This window comes from Schistocerca gregaria, chromosome 6, assembly GCF_023897955.1.
Source record: "Schistocerca gregaria isolate iqSchGreg1 chromosome 6, iqSchGreg1.2, whole genome shotgun sequence".
NCBI classification, from domain to species: domain Eukaryota; kingdom Metazoa; phylum Arthropoda; class Insecta; order Orthoptera; family Acrididae; genus Schistocerca; species Schistocerca gregaria.
In genome coordinates this window covers 49,876,258-49,903,835 of record NC_064925.1, presented here as the reverse complement: position 1 = coordinate 49,903,835, position 27,578 = coordinate 49,876,258, and the positions used below count along the sequence as shown (strand labels likewise).

The window sequence follows — 27,578 nt, the reverse complement described above, 5'->3', positions numbered from 1 at the left end:
TGAAGCCCTGTGACTAGCAGCTTGTGGCTCCTTCAACCACTGGCTGGTGTCCAGTTTTAGACTAGCTCTGAAGAAAGTTTAGTGAGGGACCCTTTCCCAGTGAGAAAAGCCAGAGGAAGGTGATGACCAATGTCCCTGATGGATGAGAAGCCATAATTCTAAAGTAGGTATTGGGGAATCAGCAAAAAGACAGCGCCTGAATCATCACAGGAGCAGGCATGGTTGAGTGGCCCTGAGGGCCCACTGCAGGTGGTGTAACTAGTGGGAGTACTATTGCCAAAGGGGGGGCCGACATCGTCGTAGCAGTAGCATGAGATTTTACATTCTGGGCACAGCCACTATTACCTTGCCTCTTGGTAATTGACTGTCAAGAGTCTTATTTTTCTTCTGGAAAACAGTGGCGTCTGGTGAGCCAGGAGAATGGCGCTACCCACAGTTAGCACAGATTGGAGGGGGGTGGGGTGGGGTCAGGTGGGATGGGGGAGGGGAGGATGGAGATACACAGGGAGCGTTTGTTTTCTAATGATGGGGCTAGTATTGCAACACAAAGACATATGCCAAAATTTCAATCACTTCAAGCACCATATAGGGGGGGGAACATACAGTTTGACATTTCATCCATACACCATCACCTTGACCTTTTCAGGCAATGAATCCCCCTCAAAGGCCAAGATGAAGGCGTCACTAGTAGTCCTCTTGTCCTTTGGCTCTATGTACATGATGGACAAAGTGTACACCCAGTCGCTCCAAGTCGGTGTGTAGCTAATCAGATTGTAAGGAGTTGTCTCTGGAAAATGATGCCCTGAACTAAATTTAGACTATTATGGAGAGTGAAATTCACCATTATGTCACCGAGCTTGTTACAAGAGAGCATTTCCAATAGTTGAGCACGAATATCATTTTGATTAGAACTGTCCCAGTTTTCATCTTGGAGAATGTTGTCACTTCCCAACTTGTCTTCCAAGTTATCCCCAAAGAACAAGGGCTTTTTGGCTGAGAAGGAATCATCAGTCCTTGTACAAACCAAGTACTTTGGGTAGAACAGCTCTGCTTGCTGCTTATCCCTACATTCCCCCATGGCATAGCCAAGGAATGTAACATTTTTGGATCACACCTCTTTGCATTGAAAGATGGCTGTCTTTCTGAAGACTGCTGGGGCCAAATGCCCACCAGCAGGAGTTCACGTCCTCTGTTTCATTTACAGCTTGTCCACTATGGTGCCACCCATTCTCAATGGGGCTCTCCTCATAGGCACCACCAACCGCAGCATCAGCTACCTCGACAGTAATCCTATGCTCGGAGTCGCCATGCCCCAGTCCCAATGGGTGTACACACCTTGGCATATATAGTGAGCGTGATGCCTGCGTTATCAGGGGAGGAGCTACCATAAGGCAGGTACTTGACAACCCCTGACTACCCACCATGCCTTCTCACCTCCACAGCAGGAAGACTACTGTGCTGGGTTTTGGGTGCATTACTGTATTAGAGTGAAGGGTGCACGGACAGGAAAGCACAAAGTTGGATCACGTATCACACAGGCCAACCTTCCCTGCACAATCAGTCCATCTGGAGAGTTTTGAACATTGGTGGCAGCTCAGACGCAATGAAAAGTTGTCGAATATGCTAGAATTAGAAACTTAAGGTGTTAGTCATACAACATGTCCAAACAGGGTCGGCACCAAGAAAACTATCTACTGGAAAGAAAGTGAGAAATGGATTGTGGGAGTGTAGGCACACAGCACAGAAAGGAAGTAGTGGAGCAAAGGCTGGAGGCCTGTTGTAGCCAACAACAACTTACCAAAGTGTTTTGAGGCCCCTAGGAGAACGAAACAGCCTGTTGTGTAGCTTTTTGTTGCTTCGAGATAGTGCTTCCAATTTCATTATATAGTGCATGCATTTCAGACACTCATTCCAGAAGCAGTAATTACAATTGACTCATTTTATTGTTACTCTTGTTTAAGTTCTAGCTTTTTCTTTGAAACATATTTTTAACTCCTACTTTGGTCTGTATAGAAGACAACCTTTTTATACCCAGTGGCTACAACTGTGTAAGTTGATTTGTACTCTGTCTTAGGTGGAACAAAAATTATCCTGAATGGAAACCTCGTGTACACATTTGCGAATGTGTGATCCCTTCATCAAGCTCAAGTACTGCCACCTGTTGATCTAAGGTATTATATAAAGTGCTGATGGTGAGCAACATCTGGCAATTAAAACCTGGCGGCTGTAAGCACTCTGCGAACCGCAGTGTAACTTAACAAGCCATCAAGTGTTTTTTAAAATTTCAGTGTATTATAATGAGTGACAATGGTAAATATCCCTAGAAAATTTGCTTCTTGTTTCCTTTAAGGAAATGGGTATGTTGGTTGGTAGGTGCTGCTCAGGTAATGTGAATACTCAAGTTGCTAACTTATGTTCTGACAAATGCTCACATTTTTTAGATCAGTCTGATAATCTAAAGTCACCGAATGAGATATTTGAGATCATACGCTGACTTCCAGTTCTTGTGAAACACTCTGGCACCTGTATCCAAGGGACTATCATCATCCGTCATAAAATTCTGACAATTTTCCTCCATGGATAGTAGGAGAGGCGAGAGGCGACATTTCACCGAGCCCACGAAAATGGAACGATGTCTGTAATATAGGTAATAGTTCAAAGAAGTCGACGAATTAGGCTTTATTAAGTGACCGACTGATTTCATATTAAGGTTGTTACCCCACCCCAGTACACAAAGGAGGAAAACAGTCATTGTAAATGAGAACTGTATGATGTGAGGTCCGCCAGATATGGAAAACACGATGGTGTTTTGCATATCTGGTGGACCTCACATCCTACAGTTTTAACTGCAAACACGGTCAACACAAGGAGCTGCAAGTCCAGATGATGAATACAAACACAATCTGCTATAACATCCATTTTTTCGTATAGTTTAGATGCAGTTTTTTTGCTACTAAATGGCTGAGCAATTTCGATCGATCATGATGTAAATAGTTTCTCGCCCTCTTTCTAGATTTTTAGTATGGGCGCTTTCGGCTGCGTTGAGATGCTTCCTTCCTTTAAAAATGAGCCGAGAACAGTCGGGGGCTCCCTGTCACATGTTGATAAAAGGTTCGTTTGTCTATAACGCTGTGGGGAGGGTCAAACCTTCCGAGATCTAACAGTTCTTCACGGTTAACAAATGAAGGAGCCGTTTTCGTAGTATAGCTGGGGGCGAAGTGCTTGCTTGACGAAATGTTGATCTGGAGAGTATGATGAGACGCCTTTGTTCTCGATGAAGCCATTTCACCCCCAGCTGTCCTCCACTGCCGCTTTGGTGCCGGTCAACTCGCAGCACGCCTGCTCGAGGAGACCGCTGGCTGCACAGTAAGGTGCTGCCGTTCCTGTGCACACCAAATGGTTACTGTTGTTACCGACTGGCGCCACACACTTCAGTAAACAACGTATCTTACCTGAGTTTTGTTTTGGGGCGAAGAAACTATTTTCATACGCGCCAAAGTCAGAAACGTAGAACACGAAGACAAAGGAGTTACGAACGGCTACACGTTCAGCCCAATCGACGGAACGAAAGACATCTAAAAACAGGGTTTCTGATAAAGATCCATAAAATAGGCCGTAAAGAAACGGGTCTACATCTACATTTATACTCTGCAAGCCACCCAACGGTGTGTGGCGGAGGGCACTTTACGTCCCACTGTCATTACCTCCCTTTCCTGTTCCAGTCGCGTATGGTTCGCGGGAAGAACGACTGCCTCCTTGGGAGGTATAAGTAGGGGGAAGCAAAATATTCGGTACATCATCCAGAAACGCACCCTCTTGAAACCTGGACAGCAAGCTACAGCGCGATGCATAGCGCCTATCTTGCAGAGTCTGCCACTTAAGTTTGCTAATCATCTCCGTAACGCTATCACGCTTACCAAATAACCCTGTGGCGAAACGCGCCGCTCTCCTTAGGATCTTCTCTATCTCCTCCGTCAACCCGACCTGGTACGGATCGCACACTGATGAGCAATACTCAAGTATAGGTCGAACGAGTGTTTTGTAAGCCACCTCCTTTGTTGATGGACTACATTTTCTAAGGCGTCTCCCAATGAATCTCAACCTGGTACCCGCCTTACCAACTATTAATTTTATATGATCATTCCACTTCAAATCGTTCCGTACGCATACTCCCAGATATTTTACAGAAGTAACTGCTACCAGTGTTTGTTCCGCTATCATATGATCATACAACAAAGTATCCTTCTTTCTATGTATTCGCAATAGATTACTTCAGGACCCTTAACATAGACAAATGTAAAGATCAAATGTCCGTCATATTGCTAACGCGGATAGAAAGTGAAACGCGATGGACAGGCCGCGTGCCGTTTGCTGAACCGGGCGACAACTCTGACGCCAAGATAAATGAGAACGTAAATTGTTAAAAAAGGACACCCCGTCAGTAAATGATACACAACCTAGCTAAACTGATCTCATGGCGAGGGGGCCGATAGGAAGTCGTTCAAGTTGGTGGGAGAGAGGTCCCGAGTGCTTGTTCCCATAACTGCAGCAGCAGAAGCAGCGGTGGTGGTGGTGGTGGTGCCAAAGTGATACCACCTGCTGACACACAGTAACACATCGGATAGAGTGGAAGAGCTAGAGGGCCGCGGCCTTGGCAGCAGCCTCAGTAGCCTAGTTTCCTGTCAGACTGATGTGGCCAGCAACCCACATGAACACCACAGTGCCTTCATCAAGAGTGACCGTGTGACAGCTTTCCCGGTCCCCATGGCACTAAAGCATGGACAGTTTACAGCACATAGAGCTCTAAAGGGACAGAGTCGAACCAACTCTCTCAACTGAAATGAGTGTTGCTAGATGAACTGCGTGGCCCAATACAGGGCGAAGAGCTCTGCTTTAAATACTGAACTGTGTTCCAGAAACTGATAGCTTAAATCGTTGGTGTCGTCGAAGGCACCCCGACACCAATCCATCCGAGAGCCGTCAGTCTGCACAAAGGTACTATCGCGAAGTTGCACACGAATGTCGTGAAACTGAAGGCGATAGAGCGAGGTTAGAGTAGCGTCCTTAGGAAGCGAATCAAGGGCGAGGTGAACAGTGGCCGCCGCAGGCAAATTTGTGAAGGGTTCACACCCAGCGGGAAAGTTGCAGGGAGCGAGAAGTTAAGCTGCCAAATCAAGAGACGAAAGCGAACTTCAGGAGGTAGAAGAAGAGGGGCGCGCCCCATGCTGTCGAAGGAATTCTCGAAGGAGGCGGCACAGGATCGGTGACCAGGCATGGCACACAAACAGCGAGCATACCTGCTGAGGAAAATGTCATGTCTGTGCAACAGCAGTAATTGGGCAACTTCTGCATACAGACTCCCGACTGGGCTAGTGTAAAATGCGTCGTGCACAAACGGATGCCACAATGGTGGCTAGTATTGAGGCGATACAAGAGGGACAGACGTGCACATGCATAAAAAACACCCATTGTCTACTTTCAAATGGGGACAAGCAAATGATACAGAGAAAGGTGATCTGATCCACTCCCCAGGAAGTACATTTAGGACATTGGGAACTGCATACAGCAGGCGGCCAGGTAAGACGTGGGAAGCCCCAGAAATGTATTTTCAACGAATGGGAGACAAAAAGGCGCATGATGTGAAAACAGTGGGAGAAACCAACTGCACCGCCAGAAATTCATACAAACGGTTTCGTCAGTACAAAAGAACCAAAGCCATTGTCGATGCTCCACGATTGAAGACGATTGAGACACCGCTGAATACGCCGCTCGAAGAGGAAAGTCCGTTGAGAACTGCAAGAGATTGCAAAATCGTCAACGAAAAGGGAGTCGGAGGTTCACAGCAGGAGACAGGCCGTTAAAGGTTTAATGGAAATAGAATAAAGGACGACTATCAGGACAGAACACAGTCACACCGTTTTCCTAGGTAAAGGTGTCCGGCGAGGGTATCCCACACGTATCTTGAAAACTCTCTTCTTTAATAATTGTTTAAGGAAACCGGGCATGTGGCCACAGAATCCCCACGTGTGGAGCATACCAGTTTCCCAACAGGTATCGCAGGCTTTCTCCAAATCGTAAAACACCGCCACAGTCGAATTTCTACAGAATGCCAGTCGTGAAATGGGTTGAGAAAGTGATGAGATGGTCAACTGCAAAACAGCGCGATGTTTCACAGCGGTATGTGCGATAAACGATTTAGATAATGCTCTAAACGTCTTATATGATTAAGGACAACTGACAGTTAATAGGTGTGTGTCATGGGAGGGCCATGTGACCTAAGATCTTTGAGCCCTTACCAAAGACAAGAAATATGGATATGTACAACGTATTCATTACAAGTTTAGTACAATTGATAGACTAGTTCCACGTTGCCAACATGGTAATCGTCGAACGACTTGAGTATAGCATGTGATGCATCATCTAGACTTTTTATGTTATACTATAGTCTTATGTCGTTTGTTGATATTTACGTCAAAATTTAGCCAACACAACTAGTCTTATCAGTTACACTATCTGACTCTTTCTAATATTTACATTAGAGATGTTCATATGTTTTTAGTCTTTGACATTATATACACTGAACTTTGGTTACATGTGCCTTTAATGACACCTCTTGACTGTCAGCAGTCTCTACACAGTCTGTGTGAATTACAGCGTTGCCTGAACTGTGTGCTCTACGTACCTTTGAGAGACGTATTTCGTTTGTTGAGGAGTCGCGGACGAGTAGTAGGAATTTTAAGAAGGGTCTTACGTAGTGGTTTGTACGAGAGTCGTTCAATAGTTAGAGACACAAATTGGTCTTGGGGAAAAAAACTGTTATGACAAGTTTGGTACTTTTATGGCTGAGTTGGCATCATTGGAATGAGTCCTGGTCAGCTGATTTATCGAAATTGTTTTGTGTATAACCTCAAAAATACATTTCAAGATGTCGAGTCTGCTTGAAACATCCAAATTAGTCGAAAAACGATGTTATTCGTTTTTTACTTATTGAAGGTGACACACCAGTGAATATATAATGTAGAATGTCTAATATTTACGGTGAAGGTTGTATGAATCGTGCAAATTTTTACAAGTGGGTAGGGCAGTTCAAAAATTGCCACGACTCAGTGACTGACGAACACCGTTCCTGCTGACCTGTTGCAGTTTCAGCTCCCTCATTTGACACTCGAATTTATGATGTTACTCGAGCCGATCGCCGTGTGAAATTATAATTGGTAAGGTTCAAGTTAGTGGTACGATTCATAACATCTGTAACAAGTCGAATTAGCGCAAAACACGTGCAACACGGGGTCCCCAAAGGAGTTGATGCGGCTACACAAGGAAACAAGGTCGAGTGTGCGCACAGAGCTAAAGTAACGTTATGAAACAGAGGGTGAGCAACCAAACTTTAACTTGTGATGAAACTATTATGAGCGAGAAGCAAAAAGAAAGCTTCAAGCGGAAGCACACCAACTCACCCTTCAAAAAAATTAAAAACCAAGCGTCAGCAGGAAAAGTCATGTTGGCAGTGTTTTGGGATGCTGAAGGTAGAGTCTCTTGTGATTATCTCTAAGAACAACGCACGATGAACAGCGAATACTACTAGAATTTGGTTTTAAACAAGGTGAAACCAGGAGCGAGAGAGCGAGAAGGCTCGCTTCGCTGTGCACCGCGCGCGCCCACCTGTCAGCGGGCGCCTGCTCGGCGGCCTGCAACCACGCCATGCGGGCCCTGTACGCGCTCGACTGGGTCGAGGAGGAGCTGGTGTCGCCGTGCGTCTGGGAGCCGGAGCTGGGCACGCCGTTCTGCTGCTCGCAGCCGCTCGCGCTCACGCTGGCGCTGGCGCCCTCTTCTTCCACCTCCCCCTCCATCTCTTCCTCCATCTCGCCGCTGTCGTCGCCGCTGCCGCTACCGCTGCCGCTGGCCTCCGTGGTGGAGAGCGACGCCGACGTCGACTCCTCCTCGCCCTGCGCCGCCTTCCGACCCTTCCTGCGGCCGCGCCTCTTGGTCGCGCTCTTGACACGCCTCTCCCCAGCGCGCCCCCTGTGCAAAATCGAAGGCTCGTTACCGGCTAAGTGTCAAGTCGAGGCGCCTGGGCAACACACACCAACACACACACACACACACACACACACACACACACACACACACACACACACACACACACACTGGTGAGCCAAAAAATTGTGACCACCTGTTAAATACACTCCTGGAAATTTAAATATGAACACCGTGAATTCATTGTCCCAGGAACGGGAAACTTTATTGACACATTCCTGGGGTCAGATACATCACATGATCACACAGACAGAACCACAGGCACATAGGCACAGGCAACAGAGCATGCACAATGTCGGCACTAGTACAGTGTATATCCACCTTTCGCAGCAATGCAGGCTGCTATTCTCCCATGGAGACGGTCGTAGAGATGCTGGATGTAGTCCTGTGGAACGGCTTGCCATGCCATTTCCACCTGGCGCCTCAGTTGGACCAGCGTTCGTGCTGGACGTGCAGACCACGTGAGACGACGCTTCATCCAGTCCCAAACATGCTCAATGGGGGACAGATCCGGAGATCTTGCTGGCCAGGGTAGTTGACTTACACCTTCTAGAGCACGTTGGGTGGCATGGGATACATGCGGATGTGCATTGTCCTGTTGGAACAGCAAGTTCCCTTGCCGATCTAGGAATGGTAGAACGATGGGTTCGATCACGGTTTGGATGTACCCTGCACTATTCAGTGTCCCCTCGACGATCACCAGAGGTGTACGGCCAGTGTAGGAGATCGCTCCCCACACCATGATGCCGGATGTTGGCCCTGTGTACCTCGGTCGTATGCAGTCCTGATTGTGGCGCTCACCTGCACGGCGCCAAACACGCATACGACCATCATTGGCACCAAGGCAGAAGCGACTCTCATCGCTGAAGACGACACGTCTCCATTCGTCCCTCCATTCACGCCTGTCGCGACACCACTGGAGGCGGGCTGCACAATGTTGGGGCGTGAGCGGAAGACGGCCTAACGGTCTGCGGGATCGTAGCCCTGCTTCATGGAGACGGTTGCGAATGGTCCTCACCGATACCCCAGGAGCAACAGTGTCCCTAATTTTCTGGGAAGTGGCGGTGCGGTCCCCTACGGCACTTCGTAGGATCCTACGGTCTTGGCGTGCATCCGTGCGTCGCTGCGGTCCGGTCCCAGGTCGACGGGCACGTGCACCTTCCGCCGACCACTGGCGACAACATCGATGTACTGTGGAGACCTCACGCCCCACGTGTTGAGCAATTCGGCGGTACGTCCACCCGGCCTCCCGCATGCCCACTATACGCCCTCGCTCAAAGTCCGTCAACTGCACATACGGTTCACGTCCACGCTGTCGCGGCATGCTACCAGTGTTAAAGACTGCGATGGAGCTCCGTATGCCACGGCAAACTGGCTGACACTGACGGCGGCGGTGCACAAATGCTACGCAGCTAGCGTCATTTGACGGCCAACACCGCGGTTCCTGGTGTGTCTGCTGTGCCGTGCGTGTGATCATTGCTTGTACAGCCCTCTCGCAGTGTCCGGAGCAAGTATGGTGGGTCTGACACACCGGTGTCAATGTGTTCTTTTTTCCATTTCCAGGAGTGTAGTCTTGTTCCAACCATAAAATACAGTTTAACACACTGTTTGGCATAGATTCTACAAGTCCTGCAGAGGTGTAGTGTCGCGGTATAGAAAAGAGTTGGAAACGTTGGCTATGTGGAGAGCCAGAGGCAGTAGGTTAGCCGAGAGGTAAGAGCATTGCACACGTTTCGGAATGTGTCGTCACGCAGGGTCAGCGGCCTTGTCACACACAACAGGCGAGAGAGAAATGCTTAGCACACAGGTTTGTGTTACACTGAGACTTTCGTAGTGTAAGAGAGGTATAGCGCCAGCTGTACTTCATTTCGTAACTTCGCGTAAGTCTGTCGTAACAACACTTAACTGTCACCAGAACACCTAACAGACTAATCAGCGGTGTAAGTGGAACGAATGCGTTCTTTACATACGAGCATGACGTCAGGGCGTCGCTCCTGCTTCCTTTAAATACGCCAGCTTTGATAGCAACAAGGCACTCGCAGTTAGACTTTTAGGTAGATGTGTACTGGGTCGCTGCATAGCGCTCAGCTCGGTGATCGACATGTTAATCTTTATTAAGGAGATGTTGCAGTAAGGGCGGCCCATCCAGCACCAGTTGTGAGGGGACAGTACCAGCTCTGATCCTCTCTCCTGCCACTGTCAATCATCAACCCAGCATTAGCAGACGTTACGGCAGACTCACTCGCCGCCAAAGTTGACCACATCAGTGAGCCGTCGTCGAGATCGTGTGGGGCCTAGGCCCTGTGCATCCGCCGTCACAACCCGGTGAGCCGACGACGCTGGGGGACTGCAGCACCTTCCACCCGTCCACCGCGGGCGAGCCACCAGGAGGACCAGGGAAGAAGAGGGAGTGGGATAGAGTACACTCCGCACTACGAGAATACTTCTCGTGCTGACAGCACCGGAAACTCCAACCCGGAGCCTCCTACGCACAGCGGCCTGCTGTCTGCCGCCGAGCCGGCCGGCCAGCCAAGCACCGCCAGCCACGCACAGCCGAAGTACGAAGTAAGGGCATTTCACGCTACGTCACAGCATGCGGCGCTGCGCTAACAAGACTGGTGCGGCCCAAAGCTGGTGGCATCGCTACGAGTCAGCGAGGGATCGGGGAAGGTTGTCGATATCACAAAGCTCAGCCAGCCTGTGTTACGCGCACCGCATTTTACTCGGCGGGAATAAAGGTGTCATGAATTAATAATGTTTCTTTGGCGTTTCTGACGTATCCACAGTCATTTCCTAGCATCTTGTCAACTGGAGGTGTCACCGCTCGGCTTCCATTTCACCGTAGGCGACCGGGACCACCGGGGCGCCTACAGAGGATTCTTGTAGTACGTGGCCTTAGATGTCTGTACGCAAATCAAGCAATTCCCGCAAATACAGCACGGCGATTTACAGATACTCAGCTGGTCCCCGATGTGTGTTCTAGTGGGTATAGGTCAGGCACATTTTCTGGCAGACATCAATGTGAGTTCACCACAATGCCTCTCAAACTGCTGTAGCACGATTCTGACCTAGCAAGGTTGACTCTTATCCTGCTGGGATAAGTCACCGACGTACGGCGGGAGTTTGAGAATGAAGCAATGCAGGTGGCCTGCAGTGATGTCCTTGTGGAGGAACCGTTTTATAGTATTTCACTTATAAATGAAATTTCAGGTAGATCAAAAAATAAATATAAAACCAATTACCTATTGTCAGCGTAACAATTCGTTTGATCTCAGAAATTATTAGCCTGGCTAATATTTGTCACTCTGCTAAAGAAATCTCCACTTGACGTTGTGTAGAAATGTTGTCTGTAAAGTCGTGTGAGTGGCACTAAATTGCGTATAATTTATCAGATTTTACACAACTGTTACTTAACATCGAAGTGCTTTTCTCTAGCAAAAGTAACATTTAATCACAAAATACTACCCGAGCACAACACTGACGTATGTCTCCTAAAATATTCCATGTAAATTGTCAGAAATAATTAGGCTTCATAGATCAGCAAATAAATTGATACTACGTAACGTGTTGTGAACACAATTTTTAAATCAAAATATCCACGGGTGTACTGCCGGTCTATAGTGTCCAACGGGCACAATATTTCGGCGATCAAACATGTCGCCATCAGGTGAACTGACGGACTGAGCTCCTGTGAACGCGCCGGCACGGAGATCCGTACGCTATGGCTGCTCAGGGGGAACTGGGTTCGGTCGCGGCGGCGGCCGATTTAAATACCCTCCACTCGCGGCGCGCTCCCTCCGCCGTCCGCACCCCGCGCCACGGTAGCGCGGTGGAACAGATTGCGACGCCGTCTGAGATGACGTCGGTGTGATGGCTCTGTCCGCCGTGGTCGTCACAACTATGCGTTTGCTCGATTTACTCTTTATTAACCCAATCGCTGGTTCCCAAGCCTTGCTAAGATTATAGCCACAGTCACGGTGTATGAGGTCGTCATTTGTGCGAATTTCGATGGCCTCTCTAACAACGCTGTCCCAGTATCTCGACGTCTCTACCAGAATCCTCGTGCGGTCATACTCCATAGCGTGATTTTCCGACAAACAATGTTCAGCGACCGCCGACTTGCTCGGATACATCAGTCGAGTGTGCCTATGGTGTTCACGGCATCGATCCTCGACGGTACGCATCGTCTGACCAATATACGACTTGCCACATTGACACGGAATCTGGTACACGCCGGCCTTCCTCAAACCGAGGTCATCTTTGGCGCTCCCCACCAGTGCACGAGTTTTATTCGGAGGACAAAACACAGTTCCGACCCGGTGTTTCTTCAGAATGCGGGCGACTTTCCCCGAGAGTGCGCCTGTGTATGGAATAAATGCAGTGCCTACTTCCTCCCTCGTGACTTCATCCATCTCAACAGGTTGTGATGCAGTGGTTGGGCGGACAGCACGTTGGATCTGCCACTCTGAGTATCAATTTTTTCGAAATACAGTTCTCAGATGTTCCAATTCCTGGGGTAGACTCTCTGTGTCAGAGATAGTGCGCGCCCTATGTACTAGAGTTTTAAGTACCCCATTCCTCTGTGAAGGGTGGTGGCAGCTGTCTGCGTGCAAATACAGATCAGTGTGTGTTGTCTTTCGATACACCCCATGACCTAGGGTGCCGTCAGCCCTTCTCCTGACCAAGACGTCAAGGAAAGGTAATTTACCCTCCATTTCAGTCTCCATAGTGAATTTGATGTTGGGGTGTATGGAGTTTAGATGTGTAAGGAAGTCAAGGAGTTTATCCATACCATGTGGCCAGATGACGAACGTGTCGTCCACGTAACGGAAAAAGGCAAGTAGGTTTCCATTCGGATGACGTCAGGGCTTCCTCCTCGAAGTTCTCCGTGTACAAATTCGCTACCACCGGTGAGAGTGGGCTACCCATGGCGACTCCTTCCGTTTGTTCGTAGTATTCTCCATTAAAAAGAAAATACGTGGAAGTCAAGACATGCCTAAAAAGTTCAGTGGTATTCTCGTCAAACCTCTGACTAATCAACTCTAGCGACTCTCGCAGGGGTACCCTCGTAAAAAAGGAAACGACGTCAAAACTCACCATGATATCTGACTCATCCAACCTGAAGCTATCAAGGCGTTTAACAAAATCCACGGAATTACGGATGTGATGAGGGCATTTACCCACATAAGGACTTAATATTCCCGTCAGGTATTTGGCCAACAAATATGTAGGTGCCCTGATGTTGCTGACAATGGGGCGTAATGGTACCCCTCTTTGTGAGCCTTCGGGAGTCCATATAGTCTAGGCGGTACCGGACCTTGAGGTAACAATTTCTTAGCGTCACCCTCCGGTAAATCTGCGTCCTTGAGAAGAACCCTCGTCTTGTTCTCCACCTTCTTTGCAGGGTCAACGCTGATCTTCCGGTAGGAATCGTCATTTAGCAGGCTCTGCATCTTATCAGTGTAGTCCTTACGGGAGACAACAACTGTAACATTGCCTTTGTCACCTGATGATGGCGACATGTTTGATCGCCGAAATATTGTGCCCGTTGGACACTATAGACCGGCAGTACACCCGTGGATATTTTGATTATCAAATACGCCGGGAGAAACTCAAGAATCACACAATTTTTAAAGATTCAATCTTAGTTGAATTCTGTCTTTCAAAGTAGATTTGGGACCACCGGTGCACATTTACTTCCGTTCATCTATTTCTGACAATATTTATGTTTGTTAAAATTCTCGATTCAAAACTGCCAAGGAGATATTTTTACTAAGGTGGTGGTAGACAGACTACCGTAATGGAGGTAGGATTCTACCAGGCTTTGGTACTGTGATCTGCACCACACTAGTGCTACTTAGGCAACGATGGGTATTAAAATGCAGCCAATACTTAAGTTGGCAAAGATGGGGGAACTGATAAAGACCAGTCCTAAAACTCGGTAAATCTCCACCACATCCGGTAGTTTATCATATAGGTTAAGTTCTGGTTGTGGGTGAACGGTATAACGACAGACGTTCATGACGGGAGTCTTCTGGCGGTAAATCTTAAGTCATAGATCAGGGCCTATTCCTGCGCCTTTGGTATGGCGCCTTGCAATCTACGTTCAGAGCGAGACACCAACACTAGAGGAAGAATAGAAGAAGCAGAAGTCATCAGCACACAAAGAGAACCATACTTAAGCCCCCCCACAGCTACTGCTAGATTGTTAATGGCTAGTAGAAAGTGAGGAACACACTGTACAGCGCCCTGTGGGGCCCAGTTCTCTCTGATATTGGTGTACTGTGGGAGGAACCAACTGTAACCTGGAAAGTACAGTGAGACAGGAAGTCGAAAATCATCCTGTCAGAAGACACCCAAGACTAGGAGCCAACACAGCCGGCTGCTCTCCATGCATTCAAGCAATTTACAAAAACATTAGCGAGTCTCTTCGGGCAGTAACTGTGTCTCTAGATGGTGCTTACCCAGTTTCAGAACTGGAACCATGAAGCTTTCTCGCCATGGCGATGGGAACTCTCCCTTGCTCCAGATGCAGTTAAGGATGGTAAGAATATGACATTAGTTCACCAGCAGGTGCTCTACCATTTGGTTGTGGATGTGATCTGGTGCTGGACTGTATCAGGGCAGTGGGCGACAATATCCACTCAGTGAATGCAGCATTATATAGCGGTAGGTGGATTGTAGTGAATTTCTTTTGCTCTAACCACTGTTCCAAAACATGAAAGGCAGGTTGATACTTCTCAGACACTGAGGCTTGAGCATAACAGAGAGCAAAATGTTCGGCAATGGTGTCTGGGTCAGTGTATGCAGTATCATTTAAGGCAATACCAGGTTCATCTGGAGACATTTGGTATCCATACACATATCTGATCTGAGCCCAAATCTGCAAGAGAGGTACATTGCCTGACTCTTTGAAACAATGTTTCTAGCTATCTCACTTCCATCTTTCTATTAGGTCACAGACCTGGGTAAAGAGCAATGAGGTGCTCTACACATTGGTCCGCTTATGACAAATTAGAGCCCACCTATGATATCAAACAGCCTTAGATTTCGAAAGACTGCCACAGTAACGCCTTCCACCAAGGCAGGCTTGAAGAACAGGGTATTGCTGCATCAGCTGCTGAAACAGTGGCTGTAGTTCTGCCTCATGGGCATCTCCTTGCAGCAGGGAGCTAATGTCGACAAAAGCACCTAAAACATCCCAGTGTGCACAGTTGAGAGCATATCTGTGTGGGCATCCAGGTGACACTGAAGTGTATGGGGGTACCAGTATTCAACAGGCAAAGGTCAAGTACTGACAGTAATTTTTGAGATGTTTACTGTGGCCAATGACCATGACTCTACCCCACAAAGGTTTATGGTCATTGAACTCACCCATATTTTGAAAGGTGGTGGGGGGGGTTGAGCTAACAATATGTTCTGGAGCATCAGAAGAGAGGTAAGCAATGCACATAGTAATATCCTGAAATGCCATTACCCACAGCCTTCAAAGGTATGGTAAGAGACTCAAGTTATCTAGACTGTCTGGAATGTATCTTCCAACGCTGCCTGACACCATTACAGGTTTGTTTGTTGGTCCGTCGGTCGGTCGGTTTAAGAGAGGGGGATGGGACCAAACCACTTTGTCATCAGTCCCTTGTTCCAAATAAAACTATGCCATAAGGGAAAGAATAAAACACATGAGAACAGGGGCAGTGGCAAGGGGAGGGGCTATGGGGGCTATAGCTCCCCTCTCCCAATGGACAATCCTATTACACCGGATAAAATGACTTCAGAAATCAGTGAATGTATTACTCCAACAAGACTCAATCATGTTCTTTAATAATTATTTAGCAATATAGGTTACAATGTATCTCAAACATATTGAAACAAAAGAAGAAAAGTGGAAAATAATTTACTATCTAAACCAATAAATATTATTCAACATAAAATGTTTGACCAGCCTGTCTGGGATGTTCGTTGCCTGGCATCCCGACGTGACCTGGGGTCCCAACAAACACCACTGAACGACTGAACCATTCCAGAGCATAGATGGACACCTGGATGATCACTACCAAAGGATGAAGAGGGTAGTACTGGTCCACAGCTTGCAGGCTATTCAGGAAGTCAGTACACAGAAGAAACGACTTTCCAGAGCATTAACAAATGTGCTGAAGAGCACGAGGTACAGCTACCAGCTCTATAGTGAAACCATGCAGCCATCGGGCAAGAAACACTTCACTATGTGCGAAGCAGACGTGACCATCAGCCACGGAGCCGTCGGTGTAAACCGCTTCATGGGCTCGGTAAACGTCAAGAATCGACAGGAAGCGACAGTGGGAAGCCACGGGGTTAACAGAGTCCTTAGGGCCATGTGATAGGTCTAGGCGAAGCCGCAGCATAGGTGTTCATCATGGAGGTGTACGTGAGTGGACCTCAAGTACAGGTCGTAAAGGCAACAACTCCAGATAGTTCAAATGGTTGAAATGGCTCTGAGCACTATGGAACTCAACTGCTGTGGTCATCAGTCCCCTAGAACTTAGAACTACTTAAACCTAACTAACCTAAGGATATCACACACATCCATGCCCGAGGTAGGATTCGAACCTGCGACCGCAGCAGTCGCACGGTTCCGGACTGCGCGCCTAGAACCGCTAGACCACCGCGGCCGGCAACTCCAGATAGAAGGGATCGGACGCAAACCACAATTTTAAGCCAAGACCTGGGCTGCTGATGTAGCAGATGAACCACCGTCTGTGGGAAAAGGAGACCGTGATTCAGATACAAAGGAGAACTACGAACCTATGCAAGGGAACTGGCTAGAAATTGTGCACGACTGACCTTCAATAGAGGGACCAAAGCCACCATCTGGACGTTGGTCTCTGGACTTGTCCTGAAAGCTCTCACGATCAGTCTAACGCCACAGTGGTGCACTGGGTCGAGTAAATTCAATGTCGATCGTGCTGACGAACCGTAAACCACCCTCAAATAGTCAAAGTGGGATTGAAAAAGAGCTCTGTAGAGCTGCAGGAGAGTTCAGCGATCTGCACCACAGTTGGTGTTGTTTGGGCAGCAGAGGGTATTGAGGTGCTGCCAGCACTTCCGCTTAAGCTAACTATGGTGAGGAAGCCAAGTCAATCGAGCGTCGAAAATCAGTCCTAAGAATCACTACAGTCAGTGGATCATCATTAATGTAATGTTCTGGTTCCAGATGAATGGTACGACGCCGACAGAAAAGTAAAACACACGACTTTGCGGCCGGAAAAAAAAGCCATGGGCTAGAGACCATGACTGCGTCTTGTGGATGGCTCCCTGTAGGGGCCACTCGGCAACACCAGTACGAAATGCAGAAGTTGTCTGCATACTGGTAAGGTGCAATGGACAGCACTACACCTTCTGCTAGACCGTTGTTGACCACTAAAGATATACACTCAATACAGAGCCCTGCAGGACCCTCTCTCCTGGTTATGGGGAGAGGGGTGTGGTAGAACTATGGGAGGCACCAACTTGGACACAGGAAGTACGAAGAGACTGTAAAGTTTGGATAAAAATGTGGAGCAGGCCCCAGAGAATCCACTCATACAATTTGGACACGATATAATGTCGCCAGGTCGTGTCGTATGCTGTATGTAAGTCAAAACCGATGTAGTCTAGAAAAGGCTGTACAGATGGTAGACTGGAGGGACAAGATTATCAGTGATAGAGCGACCCTTGTGATAGCCGCCCTGACATGGAGCCAGTAGCCCACATTACTCCAGGACCCTACCCAACTGCCGACACGCCATACGTTCCTGCAGCTTACATAAAACGTTGGTGAGACTGATGGGCCGATAGCTATCCACATCAAGCGGGTTTTTACCGGGTGTGAGCACCAGAATGATGGTGCTCTCCTGCCATTGCCATGGAAAGACAACCATCGCACCAGATCCGGTTGAAGATGACTAACAGATGTCGCTTTTAGTCTGATGAGAGATGTTTAAGCGTCTGGCTGTGGATGCAATGTGCACCAGAAGCTGTGTTGGGGCAACGTGCAGGGGAACTGAGGAGCTCCAATTCTGTAAATGGGTCGTTATAGGATTCACTGTGGCGTGTAGTGAACGAGATGACTTTCCCTTCCCTCCCCCATTTGATAATGAGAAAGGCTGGGGGGTAGTTTTCCGACACAGAGGCTCGAGCATAGTACTCAGCAAAGAGCTCGGCAATCTTGTTTGCGTCGGTAGATAACACATCAGTGATGAGAGCGCAATGGGTACTTGTTGGAGTTTGGTACGCAAAAACACGTCTGATCTTCATCCAGACTTGGGAAGGTGACATGGCACTCAATGGTCAAGACATACCTCTCCAAACACTGTTTCCGCTTTTTGATAAGCTGGAGAATGCGGACACGGAGCCATTTAAAAGCTATTAGGTGCTCTTGGGGCGTTGCTGCTAATGTTGCTGTGGAGCTCCCGACGCTCTGCAATTGACTCTGCGACTTCCGGCGACCACCAAGTTACCAACTCGCACTGGGGCACCCCAAAGGGGGATCGCATTTTCCGCCGCAGAATCGAGCGTTGTAGTTGCCCAGTCAACCACAACATCGATGGCACCACGTGGGGGACAGTCAGTGGTGTCAGCAGAGATGAAGGCTTCTCAGTCTGCCTACCCATCTGGGAGAAGTTCTGGGCTGAAAAGTGATAAATCAATGACAGAGTAACTGCCATGAGACAAAATGTGAGGCGGCCTCTGTATTTAAGAGGCTGAGGTACACTGAGGTAGTAAGGTTTCGACATTTCTGCCTTGGCCAGCAAGCAGGGTGCGAACTCCACAAGGGGATATGAGCATTAAAATTTCTCGAAATTAGTGAAGGTTCAGGGAGTTGAGCAATCAGGGCAGCCAATGCGTTCAAGGGTACTGTAGCATATGGAGGGAGATATAAGCTTAAGACAGCTATTTCTTGCATTGTCTGTAACCTGACAGCCATATCTTCAAGACGGGTTCAAAGTATTTTTTTGTTTTTGTTTTATGGGCGCTCAACTACTGAGGTCATTAGCGCCCAGTCACAATTGTAAGAGCACATAGAATCTCAAGGGTGAGTGGGTGGGGGGGGGGGGGACAACAGAAAGTTCTTACAAAGATGCAGATAAAATAAGTGAAAGAGTTAGATGTCTTTGGACAAGCCATTCAAAGTAATAAAACGACGAACACGAGCAGCTGCTTTAGCGCCATCAGCTAAAATATCCTGTAAAGTACATGGCAGAGACAGGACAATACGAGATTGACTAAAACGGGGACACGACAATAAAACATGGCGCACTGTCAATGCACGACCACAAGGGCACTGCAGGGCTGGGTCAACGGAGAGCAGGTAGCGGTGGCTAAACCGGCAATGCCCAATCCGCAACCTGGTCAGAAGGACCTCTTCTTGCCGAGATGGTCGGGAGGAGGTTGTCCAAGCAGTTGGGAATGGTTTTACGGCCCGGAGCTTGTTTCCTTGAAGTGATGACCAAGTATCCCACCACAATGACAAGCATCTTACAAACGACCCCACTAATGTCAGATGACAGGACACAATGGGAGGCTGGCCGGGGCAGGAGGACTGCAGCCTTGGCTGCAGCATCAGCAGCCTCATTCCCAGGCACTCCTACATGGCCGGGAACCCACAGAAAGCTGACAGGAGAGCCATCATCAGCAAAAGAATGAAGGGACTGCTGGAACCGTTGCACCAAGGGATGGACCGGATATGGAGCTCCAAGGCTCTGAAGAGCACTGAGTGAATCAGAGCAGAGTACATACGATGAATGGCGATGGCGGCGGGCATACTGAACGGCCTGATGGAGAGCAAAAAGCTCGGCCGTAAAGCTGGAACACTGGTCGAGGAGCCGGTATTTAAAGGTGATGGCCGCAACGACAAAGGCACGGCCAACACCATCGTCAGTTTTGGAGCCATCAGTGTAAATAAAGGTTTGACTGGCAAGTCGCTCACGAAGTTCAAAAACCGTGAGCAATACACTGCAGCCGGAGTACCCTCCTTCGGGAGCGAGCTGAGGTCGAGATGAATATGAACCGGAGCCTGGAGCCAAGGTGGTGTCGGGCTCTCACCCTCTCTGAATGTGGTAGGGAGGGCAAAATCCAATTGTCGAAGCAGGTGACGAAAGCGGACTCCAGGGGGCAGCAGGGCAGACACGTAGAACGCATACTGATGGTCGAGAGAATCGGCGAAGGACTGAGGCTCCCATAATCCAGCTTTGATCGGACTATGGACCGATACAAGCGAAGCAGGACAGTGCGATCCGCTCCCCTAGATGAACTACTAAGAACTCTGAGGACATTAAGGGAACGTGTACAACGGGCAGCCAAATAAGAGGCGTGCGGAGACCAACAAAGTTTCCTGTCCAGTGTGAGCCCTAGAAACTTGGTTGTTTCCACGAATGGGAGAACAATGGGACCGAGATGTAAGGATGGCGGAAGGAACGCTTTATATCGCCGAAAGTTGATGCAAACCGTCTTCTCTTCAGAGAACCGGAAGCCATTAGCCACACTCCATGAGTATAGGCTGTCAAGACAACGCTAAAGGCAGCGCTCCAGGACGCATGTTCTTTGGGCACTGCAGTAGATCGCGAAGTCATCGACTAAAAGAGAGCCTGAGACATTAGGTGGAATGCAATCCATAATTGGATTGATCGCTATGGCAAAAAGGGCTACGCTCAAGACGGAGCCCTGAGGCACTCCGTTCTCCTGGAGGAAGACGTCTGACAATAAGGAACCCACATGTACCATAAACTTTCGATCTGTTAAAAAGGAGTCAATAAAAAGGGGCAGGAGGCCGTGTAGACCCCACCTGTGCATAGTGCGAAGGATACCTCCTCTCCAACAGGTATCATAAGCCTTCTCCAAATCGAAGAACACAGCTACCATTTTGCGCTTTCGCAAAAAGTTGGTCATGATGAATGTCGACAAGGTGGTCAACAGCGGAGCGGCGGCGACGAAAGTCGCATTGAACATTGGTAAGTAGCCGTCGAGATTCAAGAATCCAAACTAACGAAGTGTTAACCATGCACTCCATCACCTTACAGACACAGATTGTAATAGAAATGGGGCGGTAACTAGAAGGAAGGTGTCTATCCTTCCCGGGTTTGGGTATAGGAACAACGACGGCGTCACGCCAACGCATGGGGACTTTACCTTCGGTCCAGACGCGATTGTAGGTACGAAGAAGAAAGCTTTGGCCTGCTGGAGAAAGCTGTGTCAGCATCTGAACGTGAATGGCATCTAGCCCTGGAACAGAGGACCGGGACAGTGCAAATGCACGTTCGAGTTCCCGCATAGTAAAGGGGCATTATAATTTTCCAGATTCAGCGAGTGGAAGGAAGGTCGCAGAGCCTCTTCTGCCTCTTTCCTGGGAAGGAAGGCAGGGTGGTAATGGGCGTATCTTGAAACCTCCGCGAAAAAGCGGCCGAAGGCTTTGGAGACATCCACAGAACAACAAGTACCTCATTACTTGAAGTCAGGCCAGGTACCGAGGAGTGGGCTTTAATGCCCGACAGCCAGTGCAGGCCACCCCAGACGACAGAAGAGGGAGTAAAACTGTTAAAGGAACTGGTGAAAGAGGCTCAACAAGCTTTTTTGCTTTCTTTGATGACTCTATGGCATTGCGCTTGGAGTTGTTTATATCCAATACAATTTGCCAACGTAGGATGGCGGCGAAAGGTGCGTAAAGCACGTCGTCGAGCATGGATAGCGTCTCTACAAGCCTCATTCCACCAGGGGACGGAAACGCGACGTGAAAAAGAGGTAGTACGAGGAATGGAACGTTCGGCAGCATTGATAACAGCCGTGAGGTATTCGACCTGACTGTCAAAACTGAGAAAATCGTGGTCCGGAAAGGTCGCCAGGGAGGAGTAAAGTCCACTGTCAGCTTTCGGTATGTTCCAGCTCTAAGGACGTGTGGATGGGGTGGAGTGCAGGAGACGAACGACACAGGGGAAATGGTCACTCGAATAGGTGTCAGAAAGGACATACCACTCGAACCGATGGGCAAGAGTGGTAGAACAGATCGAGAGGTTCAAGTGGGAGTAGATATGAGTAGAGTCCGAGAGGAAAGTTGGGGCGCCAGTATTGAGGCAGACAAGATTGAGCTGGTTGAAGACATCCGCCAAGAGGGAGCCTCTCTGACAGGAGCGCAGGAGAGCCCCAAAGGGGATTTTGGGCATTGAAGCCGCCCAACAATAAAAACTGCGGAGCAAGCTGAACAGTCAGGTGCATCATGTCAGCCCGACTAACTGCGGATGACGATGGAGTGTAGACAGTACAAACAGAAAAAGTAAAGGCAGAAACAGTAATACAGACAGCTATTGCTTGGAGTGGGGTGTTCAGTGGGATGGGATGGTAATAGACATCGTCCCGAACGAGCAACATCACCCCACCTAAGCTGGAATACGGTCCACAGGGGTGAGGTCAGACCGCTCCGAGGTATAGTGGGTAAAAGCAATACGGTCAGTTGGGCGCAACTTGGTTTCCTGGAGACCAAGGACGAGTGGACAGTGCAGGCGGAGGAGCAGTTGTAATTCCTCCCGATTAGATCGAATACCTTTTATGTTCCAATGTAACAAGGCCATCGCTAGTCAGAAGAAACGGTGAACGAAACGAGTGAAGGGCTGGTCACCTCGACGGCCGCGGAGGGCCAGGTTTCGAGGGAACAATGCTACAACCGGCGGGAGGCGGATCCTGTTCCATCGAGTCGTCGCCAGCTGCGGCCGCATTCCTGGGTTGTGTAGGAGGGTCAGCAGCATTTGCCGACGACAGGCCAGCTGAGCACCTGGCAGCAGAGCGTCCCGGCGAAACTGAGGACGGCTGGGGGCAGCGACTCACGGATGGAGCGTCAGACGAAACGCGCCGGGGTGGAGAGGGGGATAAAGAGAACTTCGTGGAGGCCATCTTGGAAGTCCTATGAGGCATGGGGATGATGGGCTGGATCCGAAGGAGGTCCCCATGCGCAGGGTCCATTTTGGAACGCCGGACCTCTGAAGGACCTCCGGAACGTTTCCTCGATGGACGCCTGAGAAGAGGATCGCTTCTCAGGCGGCGGAGGGGGAGGAGGAGAAAGGGTGGCCCCTGGGGCAGAGGGCGCAGGGAGGAGGAATTGGAAGGGAGGGATTTGGGAGGCGGAGGCATAGACCTTGGATGGGGTGAGGAGGTGGAGGGGGTTGAAAGGTGCACAGGTCCAGTACATACTGAGTTCAGGACAGAGAGACTCCACCTGACACTAGTATATACACTACCGGCTTTTTAATATCCCCTGTAGCCACGAAGGTCTGGGGGGGGGGGGGGTGCATTGCCGGGAACCAGGTTTTCTGGAGGGCAACACAGAAAGCAGGTGTACAGCTTAACAATTGCTGTAGCTCTGACAGGTAGTGGAAAAACCGCCGCAATTCCACTGGAGGATGATGTGATCGTAGGGCTGGGAAGGCATGGAACATTCAATGAGCCAGTTTACATAGCCAGGTCACATGTCGCCACCAACTTATTTCCTGAGCAATCTACATCCATTGTGTCTGAGGGTCTGGAGAGATCTATGTCCTCAGCAGACACCAGAATCTCCACCCCCATCCTCAGATGCAGAGCTTGTAGGTAGTGGTGGTGGGATGTCACCGAAATTCCCTTGGTCTTAGAGATCATCTTATCAGGTTTCTCTCGCTGCTCATTTGGTTTCTCTAGCTGGAAAGGCTTCACTGATTCAGTCTCAGGGACTGAGGATGATCATGAAGCACTGTGACTAGCTGCTTTTGTGCTCTTCAGCCAGTGGTGGGTGTCATCTTTCCCACTAGCCGAAACCTGGGAAGGGAGTGACCCAAAGGACCCCTTCCTAGTGAGAAGAGCTGAGGACTTACACTTATCGGATTGAGAAATTGGGCTTGTGTCCCAGATGGTTAGGGAGACAGTGCTCCTAAGGTAGGTGGGGTAGAGTGGGGTGGGAGAAACAGGGAGGGAAGTGACCCCACCATCAAGGGGGCAGGTGTAGTCTTTCAGCTCAAACAGGAATATGAGGAACTGATGGGGGCGAAAACTGTTCTCATAGAGGCAGTGTAAGAGGTGGTTATAGCTACAGGATGGAGGCGCTCAATCTTCCCCTTAGCCTCTGTGTAGGTCAGTCGGTCGAGGGTCTTTTAGTTCCATGATTTTCCTTTCTTGCTGTAAAATCCCGCCCATCCACAGTGACAAAGTACAGCAGGAAGACATATGGTCAAACTTCCAGAGGGATGTATGGCTTGATATCACAGCAGTAGACCACCACCTTTATGTTCTTGTGTCACATGTCACCCTCTAAGGCCAAGATGAAGACATTGGTAGCAACCTGATTATCTCTTGGTCCCCTATCGACGAGCTGGACGATATGAACACCTCTTCGTTCTAAATTGACGCACAGCTAGTCGGCAGACTGCAAAAGAAGGTCGCTTTGGAATTTAATACCTGGACCATAATGAAGCTCTTATGAGCGTGATGGTAATGGGAACATACCCAGCGAGTAATGCCTGTGGCTGGGCAGAGGATGCCGTATTTATCAAGACTGAACCTTACCGTATTTTGGACCAGCCCTCAACCTCACCAAAATTGTCCTCTAAATGCTCTACAAAATACTGAGGTTTCATTGAGACAAAGGAGTCCTCCTCAGCTCTCATACATGAGGTACTGGGACGAGTAAGGTTTGCTGCCATCCTTAGCCTGGGAGGGGAATGATTTAGGGTTGCACGTCCTTGCATTGTACTGAGACTGAACGATTAGAGACTGCTGGTGTGTACTCACCAGCAAATTATGACGTGGTACACTTCATCGGGCATCATCCACCATGATGCTACCCACTGACCAGGGGCGCTCCCCATGGGCGCCACTCAGCTGCAGCTAAGGCCACCTAGGAGGATGGCCATTGCCACGAGTCCCAACACTACAGGGTGACCGGCACTTACTGCTTGGCATACATGGGGAGTTAATGGCGCAGTCATCTACAGAGTGATTCCTGTGCGTTCACGAGGCTAAAAACAACAGGGTACATGACGGCTCCACCACTGTGGACTGGTTACCATGGTGGATATCAGGTGCAACCAAGGAAACAGGTCCATTATAATCGTCAGTGCAGAAAGCGATACTGCACAGTGGATGGAAGAAAACGCATCCTGGAGGGTGACCTCACCAAACAGCTGGAGAATGAGTGGAAGTGCAAATCCATGTCAATGAATGAGCGAGAGGTCTCAGTGCATGGTGGACACAATGCAGCATGTAAGGTGCCCTTCCCCAGTAGCCTCACTCTTCGGGAAAGTTTGGAAAATGGAGGTAAAACTGGACAGGGGACGATCGCAAAGGCCGAAACATGTGAGACTCGTTTTTGTCGCCTCTTATGGTAGGCAGGGATACCTCGGGCCTACTCTTAGGCCAGGCCCACAGGGGAGGGGGGGGGGGGGGTGCGGAAACCATCATAGGCAGCACTATTCTCATAATACCCATGATATCCAAGAAGGGTTGGGGGTCTGCGTTGCTGGGAATGAAGTGTCCTGAAGGAGGACAGATAATGTGCTTAGATGTCAGATTAGCCAGGTGGTGGGAGAAACTGCTACAATTCCACTGGGGATTAATAAATCTGTAGGGGACCAAGGGAGCAGGTTATGTCTTATCACCTACTGCCACTAGTTGAGGGGTTATGGCTGCAATATACACAGGTTCTAGGATCAAGTGTGATATGCAAACAAGGGACTCTAACTGATGGGATCTGCACCTCGACAACAGGTGTGGAACAGGTGTGGAACAGGTGTGGAACAGGTGTGGAACAGGTGTGGAACAGGTGTGGAACAGGTGTGGAACAGGTGTGGAACAGGTGTGGAACAGGTGTGGAACAGGTGTGGAACAGGTGTGGAACAGGTGTGGAACAGGTGTGGAACAGGTGTGGAACAGGTGTGGAACAGGTGTGGAACAGGTGTGGAACAGGTGTGGAACAGGTGTGGAACAGGTGTGGAACAGGTGTGGAACAGGTGTGGAACAGGTAGCATGGGGGCCACTGGAATGTCCTTCACCTTTGAGGACTGTTTCTAGTCTTTCCTCCGAGGATTTTGATGATTGTGAGAGATCCTCTGAATCAGTTTCAGGTAAAGACAGTAATAGTGAAGCCCTGTGATCAGCAACCTGTGGCTCCTTTAGCCACTGGCTGGTGTCAGTTTTAGACTGGAGGAATCCTAGGAAGAAGGGCGAGAGAAGCCAGAGGAAGGAGCTTTTTCTGTAGGTTGGAAGTGGGAACGAATGTCCCTGTTGGGAAGCATAATTCCCAAAGATGGTGTGGGGCAAGCAGCAAGAAGGAAGCAAAGCAACTATCACAGGGTGGGCTTGGTTGAACAGCCCTGAAAACCCACTGTAGGCGATGTCTTAGCTATAGCCTGACATTTGACACATTGGGTGCAACCGCTCTTGCTTCTTTGCCTGTTGGTAATTGAGTTTGTCCAAAATCTTATTCTCTCATATCTTTTCCTCTCTCGAAAACGGCGAATCTGGTGAGCAAGGGAAACATTGCTTCCCATATAGTTCACACAGAGGGGGAGGTGCACATGGAAAATTCACATGCACGGCTCATCCACCATCTATGTATGAGGCTAGCGTTGCACTGCAAAGACTTGCCCAAATCTGAAGCTCTTTAAGTACCACATGGGGGTGGGGCAGAGGGGAACATTTTCACATAATTGTACTACCACCTTAACCTTTTCAGGTAATGAATCACCATGTAAGGTGAAGATGAAGACACCGGTAACAACCCTATAGTCCTCTGGCCCCCTATGTGAAAGTGTACACCCCGCCGCTACAAGTTGGCGTGTAGCTTATCAGAGTGTAAGACTGGGGGATGGCAGTCACTGGTACGTCACCCAGCTTATCCTAAGTCAGCAGTGCCTGCGAATCGGCAGATTATGCCATTTTTTATCTAAATTGACCAAATTTGCATTTTAGAGACTTGTTACTTCCCAAACTTCTCCAGGTCCTTCACAAAGAGTAAGAGCTTTCTGGCAAGAAGGAACCACAACCAGTCCTTGTACAGACAAAATATTGTTGGGAGTACAGCTCTGCTTGCCTCTTAGCCTTACATTCCTCCCAAGGCCTAGCCAGGGGAGGGAACATTTTAGGGTCATCTCAGTGTATTGAAAGAGGGCTGCCCTTTCATAGAGACAGGGGACATATGGCCTCCAGTGCGAGATAATTTGCTTAATTTTCAGTTGATTTATCATGGTGCCACCCACTGCGAATGGGAGCTCTCCCAATGGACAGCACGCAGCCTCAGCTGTCAGCTAGTAATCCCCATACCCCAGTCACTTATTGGCCTACATTGGTATGTTTTCAGCTGAGGCGGACAAATGGAAAAGCGCAACTGTGGAACACTTCCCAGGACGACCCCGTTTGTGATGAATTTGGAAATTGGTGGTAGGTCAAATCCAACAATTGAGACCATTTGACGAGGAGTTTTAGAATACACGAGAAGTGTAAATTTGAGGAAGCCATAAGCTAGGTCCAAGCACGGACAGCACCAAGAAAGCCATTCGATGTACAAGCAGAGG

General features: G+C 49.0%; 1 protein-coding gene across 1 annotated transcript in view; it reads right to left on the bottom strand.

Moving 5' to 3' along the window:
• The window catches only part of LOC126278390 (myristoylated alanine-rich C-kinase substrate-like), a 119,899-nt gene that overhangs the window by 4,558 nt on the left and 87,763 nt on the right, over positions 1-27,578 (bottom strand). The window contains exon 6 of the mRNA XM_049978488.1: positions 7,663-8,022. Within this exon, the coding sequence (XP_049834445.1) occupies positions 7,663-8,022 (360 nt within the window). The remainder of the gene's footprint in view (positions 1-7,662; positions 8,023-27,578) is intronic.